Source organism: Ranitomeya imitator, chromosome 10 (assembly GCF_032444005.1).
Source record: "Ranitomeya imitator isolate aRanImi1 chromosome 10, aRanImi1.pri, whole genome shotgun sequence".
Lineage (NCBI taxonomy): Eukaryota > Metazoa > Chordata > Amphibia > Anura > Dendrobatidae > Ranitomeya > Ranitomeya imitator.
The window spans coordinates 30194508-30213037 of NC_091291.1; the positions used below are offsets into that span (position 1 = coordinate 30194508).

General features: G+C 44.6%; 1 protein-coding gene across 2 annotated transcripts in view; it reads right to left on the reverse strand.

The window, feature by feature from the left end:
* Positions 1 to 18530, reverse strand: part of LOC138652096 (interferon regulatory factor 3-like) — a 34638-nt gene that overhangs the window by 11406 nt on the left and 4702 nt on the right. For both annotated transcript variants that reach the window (XM_069742832.1, XM_069742833.1), the window contains exons 2-3: positions 13259 to 13459; positions 12871 to 13054 (exon numbers count right to left, since the gene is read on the reverse strand). In XM_069742832.1, the coding sequence (XP_069598933.1) occupies positions 12871 to 13054; positions 13259 to 13423 (349 nt within the window). In that variant the 5' untranslated portion in view covers positions 13424 to 13459. The remainder of the gene's footprint in view (positions 1 to 12870; positions 13055 to 13258; positions 13460 to 18530) is intronic.

Here is an 18530-nt window from a genome sequence, read left to right on the forward strand (position 1 = left end):
CGCACACAATGTATGAGGCTGGTTATCCTCCGCACAATGTATGAGGCAGGTTATCCTCCGCACACAGTGTATGAGGCTGGTTATCCTCTGCACACAATGTATGGGGCTGGTTATCCTCCTCACAATGTATGAGGCAGGTTATCCTCCGCACACAGTGTATGAGGCTGGTTATCCTCCGCACACAATGTATGGGGCTGGTTATCCTCCGCACAATGTATGAGGCAGGTTATCCTCCGCACACAGTGTATGAGGCTGGTTATCCTCCGCACACAATGTATAAGGCTGGTTATCCTCCGCACAATGTATGAGGCAGGTTATCCTCCGCACACAGTGTATGAGCCTGGTTATCCTCCGCACACAATGTATGAGGCTGGTTATCCTCCACACCAGAGGTGTCAAACTGCATTCCTCGAGGGCTGCAAACAGGTCATGTTTTCAGGATTTCCTTGTATTGCACAGGTGATAATTTAATCACCTGCACAGAATGATTCCAGCACCTTGTGCAATGCTAAGGAAATCCTGAAAACATGACCTGTTTGCAGCCCTCGAGGAATGCATTTTGACACCTCTGATGTATATGATAGAAAATACAAAAAAGTGACACCAGTCTAAAAACTGCACCCCTCAAGGTGCTCAAAACCACATTCAAGAAGTTTACTAACCCTTAAGGTGTTTCACAGGAATTTTTGGAATGTTTTTAAAAAATGAACATTTAACTTTTTTTTTCACAAAAAAATTACTTCAGATCCAATTTGTTTTATTTTACCAAGGGTAACAGGAGAAAATGGGCCCCAAAAGTTGTTGTACAATTTGTCCTGAGTATGCAGATACCCCACATGTGGGGGTAAACCACTGTTTGGGCGCATGGCAGAGCTTGGAAGAGAAGGAGTGCCGTTTGACTTTTTCAACGCAGAAGTGGCTGGAATTGAGATGGGACGCCATGTTGCGTTTGGAGAGCCCCTGATGTGCCTAAACATTGAAACCCCCCCACAAGTGACCCCATTTTGGAAACTAGACCACCTAAGGAACTTATCTAGATGTGTCGTGTGCACTTTGAACCCCCAATTGTTTCACTAAAGTTTATAATATAGAGCCGTGAAAATTAAAAAATCATTTTTTTCCCACAAAAATTATCTTCTCGCCCCCCAATTTTTTATTTTCCCAAGGGTATTCGGAGAAATTAGACCCCAAAAGTTGTTGTGCAACTTATCCTGAGTCCCTAACATTAGCTCCAACCCTAACCCTAACTTTAGCCCCAAACCTAACCCTAACTTTAGCCCCAACACTAACCCTAACCCTAACTTTAGCCCCAACCCTGTTATGATAAGGTAATTCAGTACCACAATGGACATAGAAGTCAGAGCACATGTGATCTGACAATAACCCAAAAACATAGAACGAGCTCTGAGACGTGGGAACTCTGCTGACCGCAATCCTCTAATCCTCTCCAACCACACTAGAGGCAGCCGTGGATTGCGCCTAACGCTCCCTATGCAACTCGGCACAGCCTGAGAAACTAGCTAGCCTGAAGATAGAAAATAAGCCTACCTTGCCTCAGAGAAATACCCCAAAGGAAAAGGCAGCCCCCACATATAATGACTGTGAGTTAAGATGAAAAGACAAACGTAGAGATGAAATAGATTTAGCAAAGTGAGGCCCGACTTTCTGAACAGAGCGAGGATAGGAAAGGTAACTCTGCGGTCAACACAAAACCCTACAAAAAACCACGCAAAGGGGGCAAAAAGACCCTCCGTACCGAACTAACGGCACGGAGGTACACCCTCTGCGTCTCAGAGCTTCCAGCAAGCAAGAAACAACAAATAAGCAAGCTGGACAGAAAAAAACAGAAAACAAAATAGCAAAAGCGGAACTTAGCTATGCAGAGCAGCAGGCCACAGGAACGATCCAGGAGGAAACAGGTCCAATACTAGAACATTGACTGGAGGGCAGGATCAAAGCACTAGGTGGAGTTAAATAGAGCAGCACCTAACGACTTCACCACATCACCTGAGGAAGGAAACTCAGAAGCCGCAGTACCACTCTCCTCCACCAACGGAAGCTCACAGAGAGAATCAGCCGAAGTACCACTTGTGACCACAGGAGGGAGCTCTGCCACAGAATTCACAACAGTACCCCCCCCTTGAGGAGGGGTCACCGAACCCTCACCAGAGCCCCCAGGACGACCAGGATGAGCCATATGAAAGGCACGAACAAGATCGGGAGCATGGACATCAGAGGCAAAGACCCAGGAATTATCTTCCTGAGCATAACCCTTCCACTTAACCAGATACTGGAGTTTCCGTCTTGAAACACGAGAATCCAAAATCTTCTCCACAATATACTCCAACTCCCCCTCCACCAAAACCAGGGCAGGAGGATCAACAGATGGAACAATAGGTGCCACGTATCTCCGCAACAATGACCTATGGAATACGTTATGTATGGAAAAAGAATCTGGAAGGGTCAGACGAAAAGACACAGGGTTAAGAACCTCAGAAATCCTATACGGACCAATGAAACGAGGTTTAAACTTAGGAGAGGAAACCTTCATGGGAATATGACGAGAAGATAACCAAACCAAATCCCCAACACGAAGTCGGGGACCCACACAGCGTCTGCGATTAGCGAAACGTTGAGCCTTCTCCTGGGACAAGGTCAAATTGTCCACTACATGAGTCCAAATCTGCTGCAACCTGTCCACCACAGTATCCACACCAGGACAGTCCGAAGACTCAACCTGCCCTGAAGAGAAACGAGGATGGAACCCAGAGTTGCAGAAAAACGGCGAAACCAAGGTAGCCGAGCTGGCCCGATTATTAAGGGCGAACTCAGCCAAAGGCAAAAAGGACACCCAGTCATCCTGATCAGCAGAAACAAAGCATCTCAGATATGTTTCCAAGGTCTGATTGGTTCGTTCGGTCTGGCCATTATTCTGAGGATGGAAAGCCGAGGAAAAAGACAAGTCAATGCCCATCCTAGCACAAAAGGCTCGCCAAAACCTCGAAACAAACTGGGAACCTCTGTCAGAAACGATATTCTCTGGAATGCCATGTAAACGAACCACAAGCTGGAAGAACAATGGCACCAAATCAGAGGAGGACGGTAATTTAGACAAGGGTACCAAATGGACCTTCTTAGAGAAGCGATCACAGACCACCCAAATGACTGACATCTTTTGAGAGACGGGAAGATCTGAAATAAAATCCATAGAGATATGTGTCCAAGGCCTCTTCGGGACCGGCAAGGGCAAAAGCAACCCACTGGCACGAGAACAGCAGGGCTTAGCCCGAGCACAAATCCCACAGGACTGCACAAAAGAACGCACATCCCGCGACAGAGATGGCCACCAAAAGGATCTAGCCACTAACTCTCTGGTACCAAAGATTCCAGGATGACCAGCCAACACCGAACAATGAACCTCAGAGATAACTTTATTCGTCCACCTATCAGGGACAAACAGTTTCTCCGCTGGGCAACGATCAGGTTTTTTAGCCTGAAATTTTTGCAGCACCCGCCGCAAATCAGGGGAGATGGCAGACAAAATTGCTCCCTCTTTGAGAATACCCGCCGGCTCAGATAAACCCGGAGAGTCGGGCACAAAACTCCTAGACAGAGCATCCGCCTTCACATTTTTAGAGCCCGGAAGGTACGAAATCACAAAGTCAAAACGGGCAAAAAACAGCGACCAACGAGCCTGTCTAGGATTCAACCGCTTGGCAGACTCGAGATAAGTCAAGTTCTTATGATCAGTCAAGACCACCACGCGATGCTTAGCTCCTTCAAGCCAATGACGCCACTCCTCGAATGCCCACTTCATGGCCAGCAACTCTCGATTGCCAACATCATAATTTCGCTCAGCAGGCGAAAACTTCCTGGAAAAGAAGGCGCATGGTTTCATCACCGAGCAATCAGAACTTCTCTGCGACAAAACAGCCCCTGCTCCAATCTCAGAAGCATCAACCTCGACTTGGAATGGAAGCGAAACATCTGGTTGACACAACACAGGGGCAGAGGAAAAACGACGCTTCAACTCTTGAAAAGCTTCCACAGCAGCAGAAGACCAATTGACCACATCAGCGCCCTTCTTGGTCAAATCGGTCAATGGTTTAGCAATACTAGAAAAATTGCAGATGAAGCGACGATAAAAATTAGCAAAGCCCAGGAACTTTTGCAGACTTTTCAGAGATGTCGGCTGAGTCCAATCATGGATGGCTTGGACCTTAACAGGGTCCATCTCGATAGTAGAAGGGGAAAAGATGAACCCCAAAAATGAAACCTTCTGAACACCAAAGAGACACTTTGATCCCTTCACAAACAAAGAATTAGCACGCAGGACCTGAAACACCGTTCTGACCTGCTTCACATGAGACTCCCAATCATCCGAGAAGATCAAAATGTCATCCAAGTACACAATCAGGAATTTATCCAGGTACTCTCGGAAGATGTCATGCATAAAGGACTGAAACACTGATGGAGCATTGGCAAGTCCGAAAGGCATTACTAGATACTCAAAATGGCCCTCGGGCGTATTAAATGCAGTTTTCCATTCATCGCCTCGCTTAATACGCACAAGATTATACGCACCACGAAGATCTATCTTGGTGAACCAACTAGCCCCCTTAATCCGAGCAAACAAATCAGATAACAACGGCAAGGGATACTGAAATTTAACCGTGATCTTATTTAGAAGGCGGTAATCTATACAAGGTCACAGCGAACCATCCTTCTTGGCCACAAAAAAGAACCCTTCTCCTAATGGCGACGATGACGGGCGAATATGCCCCTTCTCCAAGGACTCCTTCACATAACTCCGCATAGCGGCGTGCTCAGGCACAGATAAATTAAACAGTCGACCTTTTGGGAATTTACTACCAGGAATCAAATCGATAGCACAATCACAATCCCTGTGCGGAGGTAGGGTATCAGACTTGGGCTCATCAAATACATCCCGGTAATCAGACAAGAACTCTGGAACCTCAGAAGGGGTGGATGACGAAATAGACAGAAATGGGACATCACCATGTACCCCCTGACAACCCCAGCTGGACACAGACATGGATTTCCAATCTAATACTGGATTATGGACTTGTAGCCATGGCAACCCCAACACGACCACATCATGCAGATTATGCAACACCAGAAAGCGAATAACCTCCTGATGTGCAGGAGCCATGCACATGGTCAGCTGGGTCCAGTACTGAGGCTTATTCTTGGCCAAAGGCGTAGCATCAATTCCTCTCAATGGAATAGGACACTGCAAGGGCTCCAAGAAAAACCCACAACGCCTAGCATACTCCAAGTCCATCAAATTCAGGGCAGCGCCTGAATCCACAAATGCCATGACAGAATAAGATGAAAAAGAGCAGATCAAGGTAACGGACAAAAGAAATTTTGACTGTACCGTACCAATGGTGGCAGACCTAGCGAACCGCTTAGTGCACTTAGGACAATCAGAGATAGCATGAGTGGAATCACCACAGTAGAAACACAGACCATTCAGACATCTATGTTCTTGCCGTTCAACTCTGGTCAAAGTCCTATCGCACTGCATAGGCTCAGGTTTATGCTCAGATAATACCGCCAAATGGTGCACAGATTTACGCTCACGCAAGCGTCGACCTATCTGAATGGCCAAAGACATAGACTCATTCAGACCAGCAGGCATAGGAAATCCCACCATGACATCCTTAAGGGCTTCAGAGAGACCCTTTCTGAAAATAGCTGCAAGCGCAGATTCATTCCATTGAGTGAGTACGGACCACTTTCTAAATTTCTGACAATATACCTCTATCTCATCCTGACCCTGACACAGAGCCAGCAAATTTTTCTCTGCCTGATCCACTGAATTAGGTTCATCGTACAGCAATCCGAGCGCCAGGAAAAACGCATCGATATTACTTAATGCAGGATCTCCTGACGCAAGAGAAAATGCCCAGTCCTGAGGGTCGCCACGTAAAAAAGAAATAATGATCCTAACTTGTTGAACTGGGTCACCAGAGGAGCGAGGTTTCAAAGCCAGAAATAGTTTACAATTATTTTTGAAACTCAGAAATTTCGTTCTATCTCCAAAAAACAAATCAGGAATAGGAATTCTTGGTTCTAACATAGAATTCTGAGCCACAAAGTCTTGAATATTTTGTACTCTTGCCGTGAGCTGATCCACACATGAAGACAGACCTTTAATGTCCATCGCTACACCTGTGTCCTGAACCACCCAAATGTCTAGGGGGAAAAAAAAGGCAAAACACAGTGCAGAGAAAAAAAAATGGTCTCAGAACTTCTTTTTTCCCTCTATTGAGAATCATTAGTACTTTGGGCCTCCAGTACTGTTATGATAAGGTAATTCAGTACCACAATGGACATAGAAGTCAGAGCACATACAGTGACCTGACAATAACCCAAAAACATAGAACGAGCTCTGAGACGTGGGAACTCTGCTGACCGCAATCCCTAATCCTCTCCAACCACACTAGAGGCAGCCGTGGATTGCGCCTAACGCTCCCTATGCAACTCGGCACAGCCTGAGAAACTAGCAAGCCTGAAGATAGAAAATAAGCCTACCTTGCCTCAGAGAAATACCCCAAAGGAAAAGGCAGCCCCCACATATAATGACTGTGAGTTAAGATGAAAAGACAAACGTAGAGATGAAATAGATTTAGCAAAGTGAGGCCCGACTTTCTGAACAGAGCGAGGATAGGAAAGGTAACTTTGCGGTCAACACAAAACCCTACAAAAAACCACGCAAAGGGGGCAAAAAAACCCTCCGTACCGAACTAACGGCACGGAGGTACACCCTCTGCGTCCCAGAGCTTCCAGCAAGCAAGAAACAACAAATAAGCAAGCTGGACAGAAAAAAACAGAAAACAAAATAGCAAAAGCGGAACTTAGCTATGCAGAGCAGCAGGCCACAGGAACGATCCAGGAGGAAACAGGTCCAATACTAGAACATTGACTGGAGGCCAGGATCAAAGCACTAGGTGGAGTTAAATAGAGCAGCACCTAACGACTTCACCACATCACCTGAGGAAGGAAACTCAGAAGCCGCAGTACCACTCTCCTCCACCAACGGAAGCTCACAGAGAGAATCAGCCGAAGTACCACTTGTGACCACAAGAGGGAGCTCTGCCACAGAATTCACAACACAACCCTAACTTTAGCCCCAACCCTAACTTTAGCCCCAAACCTAACCCTAACCCTAAGGGGAAAATGGAAATAAATACATTTTTTTATTTTATTATTTTTCCCTAACTAAGGGGGTGATGAAGGGGAGTTTGATTTACTATTTATAGCAGGTTTTTATGATTGGCAGCCGTCACACACTAAAAGACACTTTTTCTTGGGAAAAATAGTTTTTGTGTCATCACATTTTGAGAGCTATAATTTTTCCATATTTTGGTCCACAGAGTCATGTGAGGTCTTGTTTTTTGCAGGACGAGTTAACAATTTTATTGCTGTCATTTTCGGGCACATGACATTTTTTGATCTCTTTTTATTCCGATTTTTGTTAGGCAGAATGAACCAAAAACAGCAATTCATGAATTTTTTTGGGGGGGTGTTTACACCGTTCCGCGTTTGGTAAAATTGATAAAGCAGTTTTATTCTTTGGGTCAGTATGATAATAACGACATCTTATTTATATGATTTTTTTATGTTTTGGCGCTTTTATACAATAAAATTTTTTTTTATATAAAAAATAATTAGAACTTTTTTTTTCGCTGATGACACTGTATGGTGGCTCGTTTTTTGCAAGACAAGATGGTGTTTTCAGCGTTTCAGCGTTACCATGTTTATTTATATCCGTCTTTTTGATCGCGTGTTATTCCACTTTTTGTTTGGTGGTATGATGATAAAGCGTTTTTTTTTTTTACGGTGTTCACTGAAGGGGTTAACTAGTGAGATAGTTTTATAGGTCGGGTCGTTACGGAAGCGGCAATACTAAATATATGTACTTTTATTGTTTGTTTGTTTTTATTTACATAAATAAATGTATTTATTGGAACAATATATATATTTTTTACATTTATTTAGGATTTATTTACCGTATTTATTTATTTTTTACACATGTAGATTTTTTTTTTACTTTGTCCCAGGGTGGGACATCATGGTATAGTGTCAGATCGTTGATCTGACACTTTGCACAGCACTGTGTCAGATCAGCGATCTGACAGGCACTGCAGGAGGCTTGCCGGCGCCTGCTCTCAGCAGGCACAGACAAGCCATCTCCCTGCAGGACCCGGAAGGACCCCGTGGCCATTTTGGATCCAGGGCTTGCAGGGAAGAGGACAGAGGAGACCCTTGGAACAACGCAATCACATTGCGTTGTTCCGAGAGTCTCAGGGAAGCATGCAGGGAGCCTCCTCCTTGCGCGATGCTTCCCTATGCTGCCGGAACGCTGCGATCATGTTTGATCACAGTGTTCCAGGGGTCAATGTGCCGGGAGCGGTCCGTGACCGCTCCTGGCACATAGTGCCGGATGTCAGCTGTAATAATCAGCTGACACCCGGCCGCGGGTCAGCTCACCCCCCATGAGCGCGTCTGATCGGTGATGACGTACTATCCCATCGGTGGTCATACGGGCCCAGGCCACCTCAACGGGATAGTACGTCTGATGTCAGTAAGGGGTTAAATTGCATAAAAAACCTGCAATTTCACAATTTGTTTTACTCTTTTTTTATTTACCATGTGCACTATACAGTAAAACTGATCTCCCAATATGATTTTCCAGGTCAGTACGAGTGTGCAGATACCAAACATAGTTGTTTTTTTATTTAAGTGGTGAAAAAATTTCGGAAATTAGTAAAAAAAAAACAAGAAAACTTTTCTTGTCGCCATTTTCGAGGCCCATAACGGTTTCATTTTTTGGGATCAGGGGTTGGGGTCAGAGCTTATTTTTGTGCCCTCTGCAGACGTTTTTACTGATAAAATTTTGGAGTAGATATGATGTTTTGATTGTCTCTTATTGCGTTTTATTACATTTTTACGGTGGACCAAAAACAATCATAACTCTGGGGTTTGGATCTCTTTTTTGTTACTTTGTTTGCTGTTGAGATTAATTTATTGTATATTTTGATAGATCGGACTTTTACAAAAGCAGGGATACCAAATATCCGTATGTTTATTTTTTTTTAACATGTTTTATTTTTAATAGGGCAGAAGGGGGATGATTTCACCTTTTGTGTTTTTTTTTTATTTTTCAGATTTTTAAACAACGTTCTACTGTATTTAATAGTCATCTTATTGGACTTAAAGCTGTATGTATATATGATGAAAATCTCAATCTCCCATTAACGATAGCTAAATGCTGGCTTTCACAGGAGGACTTTAATGACAAGCACAAAGGTCTTCAGCAGAACCCTTGCAGTCATAAAAATCCATCAGCGCCCTGAGATCACATCAAGGGTGCGCCGTTGGGCACATCATTAAATGATGCGCCTCCTTGCTGTTAGAGATCGGTAACAGTCAGGTAATAGCCGCGGGTGGAGCTCCACTCTATGCTGTGGCTGTGAGAGGCACCTGATAGCTGACCAGAGTGTGGCTACCTTGATAAGTGTTCGAATTTAGGGACAAGACAGAAACTGAGGGTCAGAAGTCAAAGCCATATCGGCATCACCATCAAGGTCATCACCAGTATTGGCAGTAGTGATATACTGTACATTCAGGACTTGCTCCATTTTGACATGCTGGATGCAATATTCATGGACTGGCTAACATCTTGGTTAGGCATGTCCTTCAATTCCAAAGTTTAAGGTGGTTGGACTTATAGGACATGAGAGATTATGTCAAACAACCTGCACAGATCGCTTAGCACAAGAATGTTTTTAGGATTTAGTACAGACACAATGTACGAAGAGAACAATCAGTAGAGAAGGACATCATGGTCAGAAGAATAGAAGGAACAAGCCAAGAGGAAGACCACCAACCAAATGACCACCAACTATCAAGATAAGGCAAAGAGGAAGACCACCAACTATCAAGATAATGGTAGAGAAGACCCTGGTGGACCTATCTAGGCTTTCACAAGATCGATCTTCCTACAGATCGTTCATTCATCAAGTCACCATGGCTCGAGATTGAGCTGAAGGCCGTTAAATAATAATAGACACTTGACTTTTGGATATGGGATGGACCCCACTCCTTCTTAAAACCACCATAACTACTGTAAACCTAGGTACTAAAATAAATACACAAAACACATTATTTTGGTTGTCAAAATGGCCACAGCTTTTATTCAAATCACAGGATTAAATAATCACAGTAGGAGTCAGGTGGAGTGCTAGTACATTGGGATTCACAAGTACTGCGATATCCCCAGCTGTCTGACATACAGCACCAGGACAGACAGCCATAAAGGGGCGGCACGCACTGGCTTGCCATTCAAGCAGAGCCAGTAAACTTTCAGGGCACCAATGACCCTATTATCCTCACCCTGTGCTTAACCACTGTGCCCGCCCCTGATTGATGTTACCATTACAACGTCCTTGAGGCTGGCCACCAAAGCCGAGCCTGCTCACCACCATGAGGTTTTACATCCTCTATTAGTTAAAATGAGTCCACCTTAACTTGTCTGCAACTTCCACCTGACTCCTAAACCGCAAAGCCGTGACGGGTTATAAATTCCAAGTCTCATTTGACACCTTTTTTTTTTTTTTTTTTATAATTAAATCATTTTTGCAAACTTAAAAATTAGGAGTCCCTGCAAAAGCATTAATGGGACTAAACATGGCAAACCCCCGACTCACAAAGAGTCATCCTACAGCGCTCAGGAGAGGAAAAACCCCCTGTGGAGGAAACCTCCAGGGAACCATGGCTGAAGGATTGCCCTTCCCTTGGGCTTAGAAGGTTGCCACAAATAATAACTCTTTATAGCCAATATACAATTGAACCTGGTACAAGATATACAATGACAAATTCAAAAATACAATAAAGCATTTATCATTATACAAGCAATAATTAAAAAGTGTAAGGACAGAGATTATAAACAGGGCGGGAGGGCGGGTAATGTTTCCTCCTGTCCATCTTGTGAGAGAAAGAGGGAGAGCCAGAGTTGCCTCCCCTATATAAGCCCCACCCTCCTCACAGTAATACACCAGGCACAAACATCTAAACTCCTTCCTCTTAAAGCAACATCACTCTTGTTTTAAATCTACACTGCAATACAAACAAAGGCTGCAGGAGTTCTCAGTCCACCCCTCCCCAAGTCATGTCCACCTCCGTCTAGTCTCCGGTGGTTTCTTACTAGTCATTAGACCCAGTCTTCCTACCATGAAATATTAACCAGAAACTCCAATCAGGAATCTATAATATAACGCTGGGAGCGTCACTCTGTCCGAAGCCTTTATAGACTGCGCAAGCGCCGGCGCAGTCTGGGCCTCACAGAGTGACGCTCCCAGGAGATCGCGGTATGCGTAAGTACTGAACGCACACCGCGATCTCCACCGGAGAGTCAGGGACCGCCAGGAGGGTAAGTATGAGCTATATTCACCTGTCCCGTTCCACCGCTGCGCGGTCCTCGGCCTGTGACCTTCAGTTCAGAGGGTGCGATGACGCGCTTAATGCGTGCCGGCGCCACCCTCTGACTGAACAGTCACAGCCAGAGGACCGGGAAGATGGCGGCGCGCAGCAGTGGAACGGGGCCAGGTGAATATAGTAAGTGCTGGGGGGCCTGAACTAGCGGCGATACCGGCACCTGACCCCCACAGCGCGCCGGTGTCCCCGCCTGCTCAGGCCCCCAGCACTTGGCGCCCAGCGACCATAGGTGAGTATGGTATTTTTTTTTTATATATATATATATTGCAGCAGCATACGGGGCATATACAATGGAGCATCTTATGGGGCCATAAACCATAATGGATAAGTGTACGGGGGCATATAGTATGGAGCATCTTATGGGGTCATAAACCATAATGGAGCAGTGTGCGGGGGGCATATACTATGGAGCATTTTATGGGGGCCATAAACCTTTATGGAGCAGTGTACGTGGTCATATGGATGGGAGCAGCAAATTAAAGAACGGTGGCGCAGGATGGGAGCAGCACATGACAGAACGGGGGCGCAGGATGGGAGCAGCACATGACAGAACGGGGGCGCAGGATGGGAGCAGCACATGACAGAATAGGGCAGCACATGACAGAATAGGGCAGCACATGACAGAACGGGGACGCAGGATGGGTGCAGCACATGTCAGGATGGGGACGCAGGATGGGTGCAGCACATGACAGGATGGGGACGCAGTATGGGAGCAGCACATGACAGGATGGGGACGCAGGATGGGAGCAGCACATGACAGGATGGGGGCGCATGATGGGAGCAGCACATGACAGGATGGGGACGCAGGATGGGTGCAGCACATGTCAGGATGGGGACGCAGGATGGGAGCAGCACATGTCAGAAAGGGGGCGCAGGATGGGAGCAGCACATGACAGGATGGGGACGCAGGATGGGAGCAGCACATGACAGGATGGGGACGCAGGATGGGTGCAGCACATGTCAGGATGGGGACGCAGGATGGGAGCAGCACATGTCAGAATGGGGGCGCAGGATGGGAGCAGCACATGACAGGATGGGGGCGCAGGATGGGAGCAGCACATGACAGGATGGGGACGCAGGATGGGTGCAGCACATGTCAGGATGGGGACGCAGGATGGGAGCAGCACATGTCAGAATGGGGGCGCAGGATGGGTGCAGCACATGACAGGATGGGGACGCAGGATGGGAGCAGCACATGACAAGAGCAGCACATACCAGGATGGAGACCATATACCAATATAAATGCTCGCCACCCGGGCGTAGAACGGGTTCAATAGCTAGTATGTAATATGCCTACGAGAAGAAGGAGCAACCCACTGTGTCGAGTAAGAAAGCTGAACTTACCACCAGCAATATGTCCTCTGAGGATCTCATAAATTTTATGAGGGTCTTTAGAATCTGAGCTGTTATCCTTCACCAATTTAATTTCATTTTTTCGATTCAAGGCAGAGCGGACATTTCTTTTCCACACAGCTGAGTTGCGTTCGTCCTTGTTGGGGTCATAACTTCCGCTGGCAATAGCCCAAGCCTATGGAGATAGCAGACAGATCCACCTCAACACTTAGAAGTTTCTACAAGGCACCAGACAGATCCAAAGTTTAGAACCTGACAAATTCATAGTGCCTTCTAAAATGCTAGATTTGCACTCAATTTTCAAGTTTTTAAAGTCTGAAGAACACTCAAAAGCTGGCCGAAAATATTTTACATTTTTACTAGATCACCGCACAGTTACCTCAAATATTTTCACATCATCATCACAGCGGTCCTGCCGCAGGCCATGCTTCCATGGAATTTGAAACTGGGTTTGTTCTCTGTTGCTCCATTTGAGACCAGGATATTTCTGACTGTTGATCTGTTCGATGAGCCAAGGGATAATGCGCGGTTTTTGAGATCCCATCTCCGTGTTCTCGAAAATGGTCTACCCTTCTATGACCTGCCAAACAATGCGACAATTGGAAGGTGTATTATACAGTGGCTTGCGAAAGTATTAAACCCCTTGGCTTTTTTTTTACCTATTTTGTAACATTACAACCTGTGTTTAAATATTTTTCTAATCTGATTTGTGTGTGATGCATCAACACTAGTCTAAGTTGGTGAAGTGAGAAAAATATAGGCATAAATTACATTTATGGGATCAAATACCTAAAAATAAGCATGTGCATATGTATTCACCCCTTTTGCTATGAAGCCCCTAAAAATATCTGGTGCATGCAATCACCTGTCTGCATGTGAAGCAGAACGATCTCACCCAGATGTCAGGCCTGTGTGAGTGCAAGGGGGCAAAATACCGCACACGCTTCCGTGCTTTTCAGCAATCTGCATCCTGCGCATGTTGTCAGACCTGTGAGCGCGCGCCGGGAGCATCTCACATATGTTGTGCACACTGGTGGTGGGGAGATGGGGGAACTTTTTTAAGATGACAGGTACTGCACATGCTCGGCCAGCTGATTGGCCACTGGGAGGATGGATAAAGCTTGCAGAAGATGAAAAGTTTATATTTTTTGAACAGAACATAACTTTTAATAACTGTAAATTGCAAAACCATTTATATCCACGTTTTCTACTTAGTTAAATCTATGGCGGCACAACCTTTTTAACTAAGAGGCACCACTAACCAAACACCATGAAGACCAAGGAGATCTCCAAACAGAACCATGAAGACCAAGGAGATCTCCAAACAACACCATGAAGACCAAGGAGATCTCCAAACAACACCATGAAGACCAAGGAGATCTCCAAACAACACCATAAAGACCAAGGAGATCTCCAAACAACTCCATGAAGACCAAGGAGATCTCCAAACAACTCCATGAAGACCAAGGAGATCTCCAAACAACTCCATGAAGACCAAGGAGATCTCCAAACAACTCCATGAAGACCAAGGAGATCTCCAAACAACTCCATGAAGACCAAGGAGATCTCCAAACAACTCCATGAAGACCAAGGAGATCTCCAAACAGCTCCATGAAGACTAAGGAGATCTCCAAACAACTCCATGAAGACCAAGGAGATCTCCAAACAGAACCATGAAAACCAAGAAGATCTCCAAACAAGTCAGGGACAACTTTGAGTGAGAAATACAATTCAGGGTTGGGTTACAAATAATATATCCCAATCTCTGATGATCCCCGAGCACCATCAAATCCATTATGGTCAAATGGAAAGAACATGGTACCACAACAAACCTGCTAAGAGAGAGATGCCCAACAAAACTATCAGCCCAGGCAACGAGGGGAATTAAGATTGTTTCAGACCAGCAGTGATTTGAGACTGGGACAGAGGTTCATCTTCCAACAAGACAATGTCCCGAAGCATACTGCTGAAGCAACACTCTAGTGGTTTAAGGGTAAACGTGTGAATGCTTTGGAGTGGCCGAGTCAAAGCCCAGACCTTAATCCGATTGAGAATCTGTGGTCAGACTTGAAGATCGCTATTCACCAGAGGAAACCATCTAACTTGAAGGACCTGGAGCAGTTTTGCCTTGAGGAATGGGCAAAAATCCCAGTGGCAAGATGTGGAAAGCTCATAGAGACGTATCCACAGTGACTTACAGCTGTAATTGCCACAAAAGGAGGCTCCACAAAGTACTGACTTTAGGGGAGTGAATAGTTATGCGCACTGAAGTTTTAGGTTATTTTGTCCTATTTGATGCATTTCTCATGGCTATCCAACTGTTGCAACACATGCAGGTATTGCTTGATTTTGCTTAGAGACAACTTACAGTTAGGTCCATATATATTTGGACAGAGACAACATTTTTCTAATTTTGGTTATAGACATTACCACAATAAATTTTAAACAAAACATTTCAGATGCCGTTGAAGTTCAGACTTTCAGCTTTTATTTGAGGGTATCCACATTAAAATTGGATGAAGGGTTTAGGAGTTTCAGCTCCTTGACATGTGTCACCCTGTTTTTAAAGGGACCAAAAGTAATTGGACAGATTCAATAATTTTAAATAAAATGTTCATTTCTAGTACTTGGTTGAAAACCCTTTGATGGCAATGACTGCCTGAAGTCTTGAACTCATGGACATCACCAGACGCTGTGTTTCCTCCTTTTTGATGCTCTGCCAGGCCTTCACTGCTGTGGTTTTCAGTGGCTGTTTGTTTGTGGGCCTTTCTGTCTGAACTTTAGTCTTTAACAAGTGAAATGCATGCTCAATTGGGTTGAGATCAGGTGACTGACTTGGCCATTCTAGAATATTCCACTTCTTTGCTTTAATAAACTCCTGGGTTGCTTTGGCTTTATGTTTTGGGTCATTTTCCATCTGTAGTATGAAGCGACGACCAATCAGTTTGGCTGCATTTGGCGGGATCTGAGCACACAGTATGTCTCTGAAGACCTCAGAATTCATTCGGCTGCTTCTGTCCTGTGTCACATCATCAATAAACACTAGTGACCCAGTGCCACTGGCAGCCATGCATGCCCAAGCCATCACACTGCCTCCGCCATGTTTTACAGATGATGTGGTATGCTTTGGATCATGAGCTGTACCACGCCTTCGCCATACTTTTCCCATCATTCTGGTAGAGGTTGATCTTGGTTTCATCTGTCCAAAGAATGTTCTTCCAGAACTGTGCGACTTTTTTGGATGTTTTTTAGCCTTTTTATTCTTGATGCTTTTGAGTGGCTTGCACCGTGCAGTGAACCCTCTGTAGTTACTTTCATGCAGTCTTCTCTTTATGGTAGATTTGGATATTGATACGCCGACCTCCTGGAGAGTGTTGGTCACTTGGTCGGCTGTTGTGAAGGGGTTTCTCTTCACCATGGAGATTATTCTGCGATCATCCACCACTGTTGTCTTCTGTGGGCGCCCAGGTCTTTTTGCATTGATGAGTTCACCGGTGCTTTCTTTCTTTCTCGGGATGGACCAAACTGTAGATTTTGCCACTCCTAATATTGTAGCAATTTCTCGCATGGGTTTTTTCTGTTTTCGCAGCTTAAGGATGGCTTGTTTCACCTGCATGGAGAGCTCCTTTGACCGCATGTTTAAAACAATTCAGATGCAGTTGAAGTTTAGACTTTCAGCTTTCATTTGAGGGTATCCACATTAAAATTGGATGAAGGGTTTAGGAGTTTCAGCTCCTTAACATGTGCCACCCTGTTTTTAAAGGGACCAAAAGTAATTGGACAATTTATTGATGATGGGACACAGGAGAGAAGCAGCCGAATTAATTCTGAGGTATTCAGAGCCGCCATACTGTGTGCTCAGATCCAGCCAAATGCAGCAAAATTCATCGGTCGTCGTTTCATGCTACAGATGGACAATGACCCAAAACATAAAGCCAAAGCAACCCAGGAGTTTATTAAAGCAAAGAAGTGGAATATTCCCGAATGGCCAAGTCAGTCACCTGATCTCAACCCAATTGAGCATGCATTTCACTTGTTAAAGACTAAAGTTCAGACAGAAAGGCCCAGAAACCATCAGAAACTGAAAACCACCGCAGTGAAGGCCTGGCCGAGCATCAAAAAGGAGGAAACACAGCGTCCGGTGATGTCCATGAGTTCAAGACTTCAGGCAGTCAATGCCAACAAAGGGTTTTCAACCAAGTACTAGAAATGAACATTTTATTTAAAATTATTTAATCTTTCCAATTACTTTTGGTCCCTTTAAAAACAGGGTGGCACATGTTAAGGAGCTTTAAACTTTGTTTAAAATTCATTGTGGTAATGTCTATAACCAAAATTAGAAAAATGTTGTCTCTGTCCAAATATATATGGACTTAACTGTATATTGACCCGGTTTGTTTTGATTATTCTGCTGCCACCTGGTGGTGGCCTCACCGCTGCATTGAAGGTCTGGTCCTGCTTTGTGCAGTCCTTCCTCCACTCTATTGCCACCTAGTGGAGCTTGCATTTACCTGCATTGCAGCGGCGTGACATTACAACTGAACAAAACAGACACAGGTTCAGTAAGCAAGCAGCAGGACAAATCAGGGTAAATGGAGTCAGCTACACATGCCATAGGCAGAAACTATAACTTACATGGTCTGCATGACACAGCGGAGATAAATAGCAAACCTGAGGCCAGACTGAGGCTGAGAAAGTTAACCCCTGGCATGGCCAGACCGGAAAAAGGACTCAAAACCCGGTCTGCATCATGACATATGCCCAGATCAATGTCCAGACTTCTGTAATATTTGCCATTCAATATCTTAATCCATATAAATCCTTGTTTTTCTTAATATGTAAATGAGCCGTTAAGATCTATGGGGCGGACATAGATCTTGTTGAGAATCTGACTGCAGAAATTATTCTAAATGAAAGAGCGAGTTACCAGTGTGAGACATTTAAAAAATCTCAAACTTTGTCTCAAAAGTAGTCAAGTCCCCCCCTGAAGTGATTTTATGTACACTAGAACGTATTCAATTTTTTCTAATTTTAGTAAATTTAAAAAAAGTGGAACATTTTGCTTTAATGAGTACAAAAAAAAGACATTTTTTACTTTTGCAAAATTCATGAATCAAGTTTTGATGAATTTGGCACAAAAAAAAAAACATCAGCGAATGGTGCAAATGATCAATCGGACGTCAATATCTGGTAACCTTACACTACGTCCCCAGTGGTGAATTAAAAAAATAAATAAATAAACAGGCGGAAACAAATGAAACGGACTTTTAAAAAAAGGCGCACGTGAAATAATGAAGTTTGTGCGAATGAAAAAAAAAAAAAAGGAGCAAAATACCGAAAACTCGAATTGCACTAATGAATGGGGCAGTAAGAATGATCCTTTTGTAACGACTGAAGGAGAATAATCAAGTCGATCATTCTAGTATCATAAATATAATAATACGGGTCTGACGCAGCGTGGAGACGTTCATTGGGCAGAACCGGTCCGAATCCAGCCATACTGGTCACGGGAGGGTGCAATCAATGAGAACAAGTGTACAGAGTTGATCTGGCGGAATTTCTACTGCCCCCCCCTAACTGGTGCAGACCTTTCGCTTATATTAAGGGTACAGTATAGACTTAATATCCTAATAATATCATACGCCGGTTTT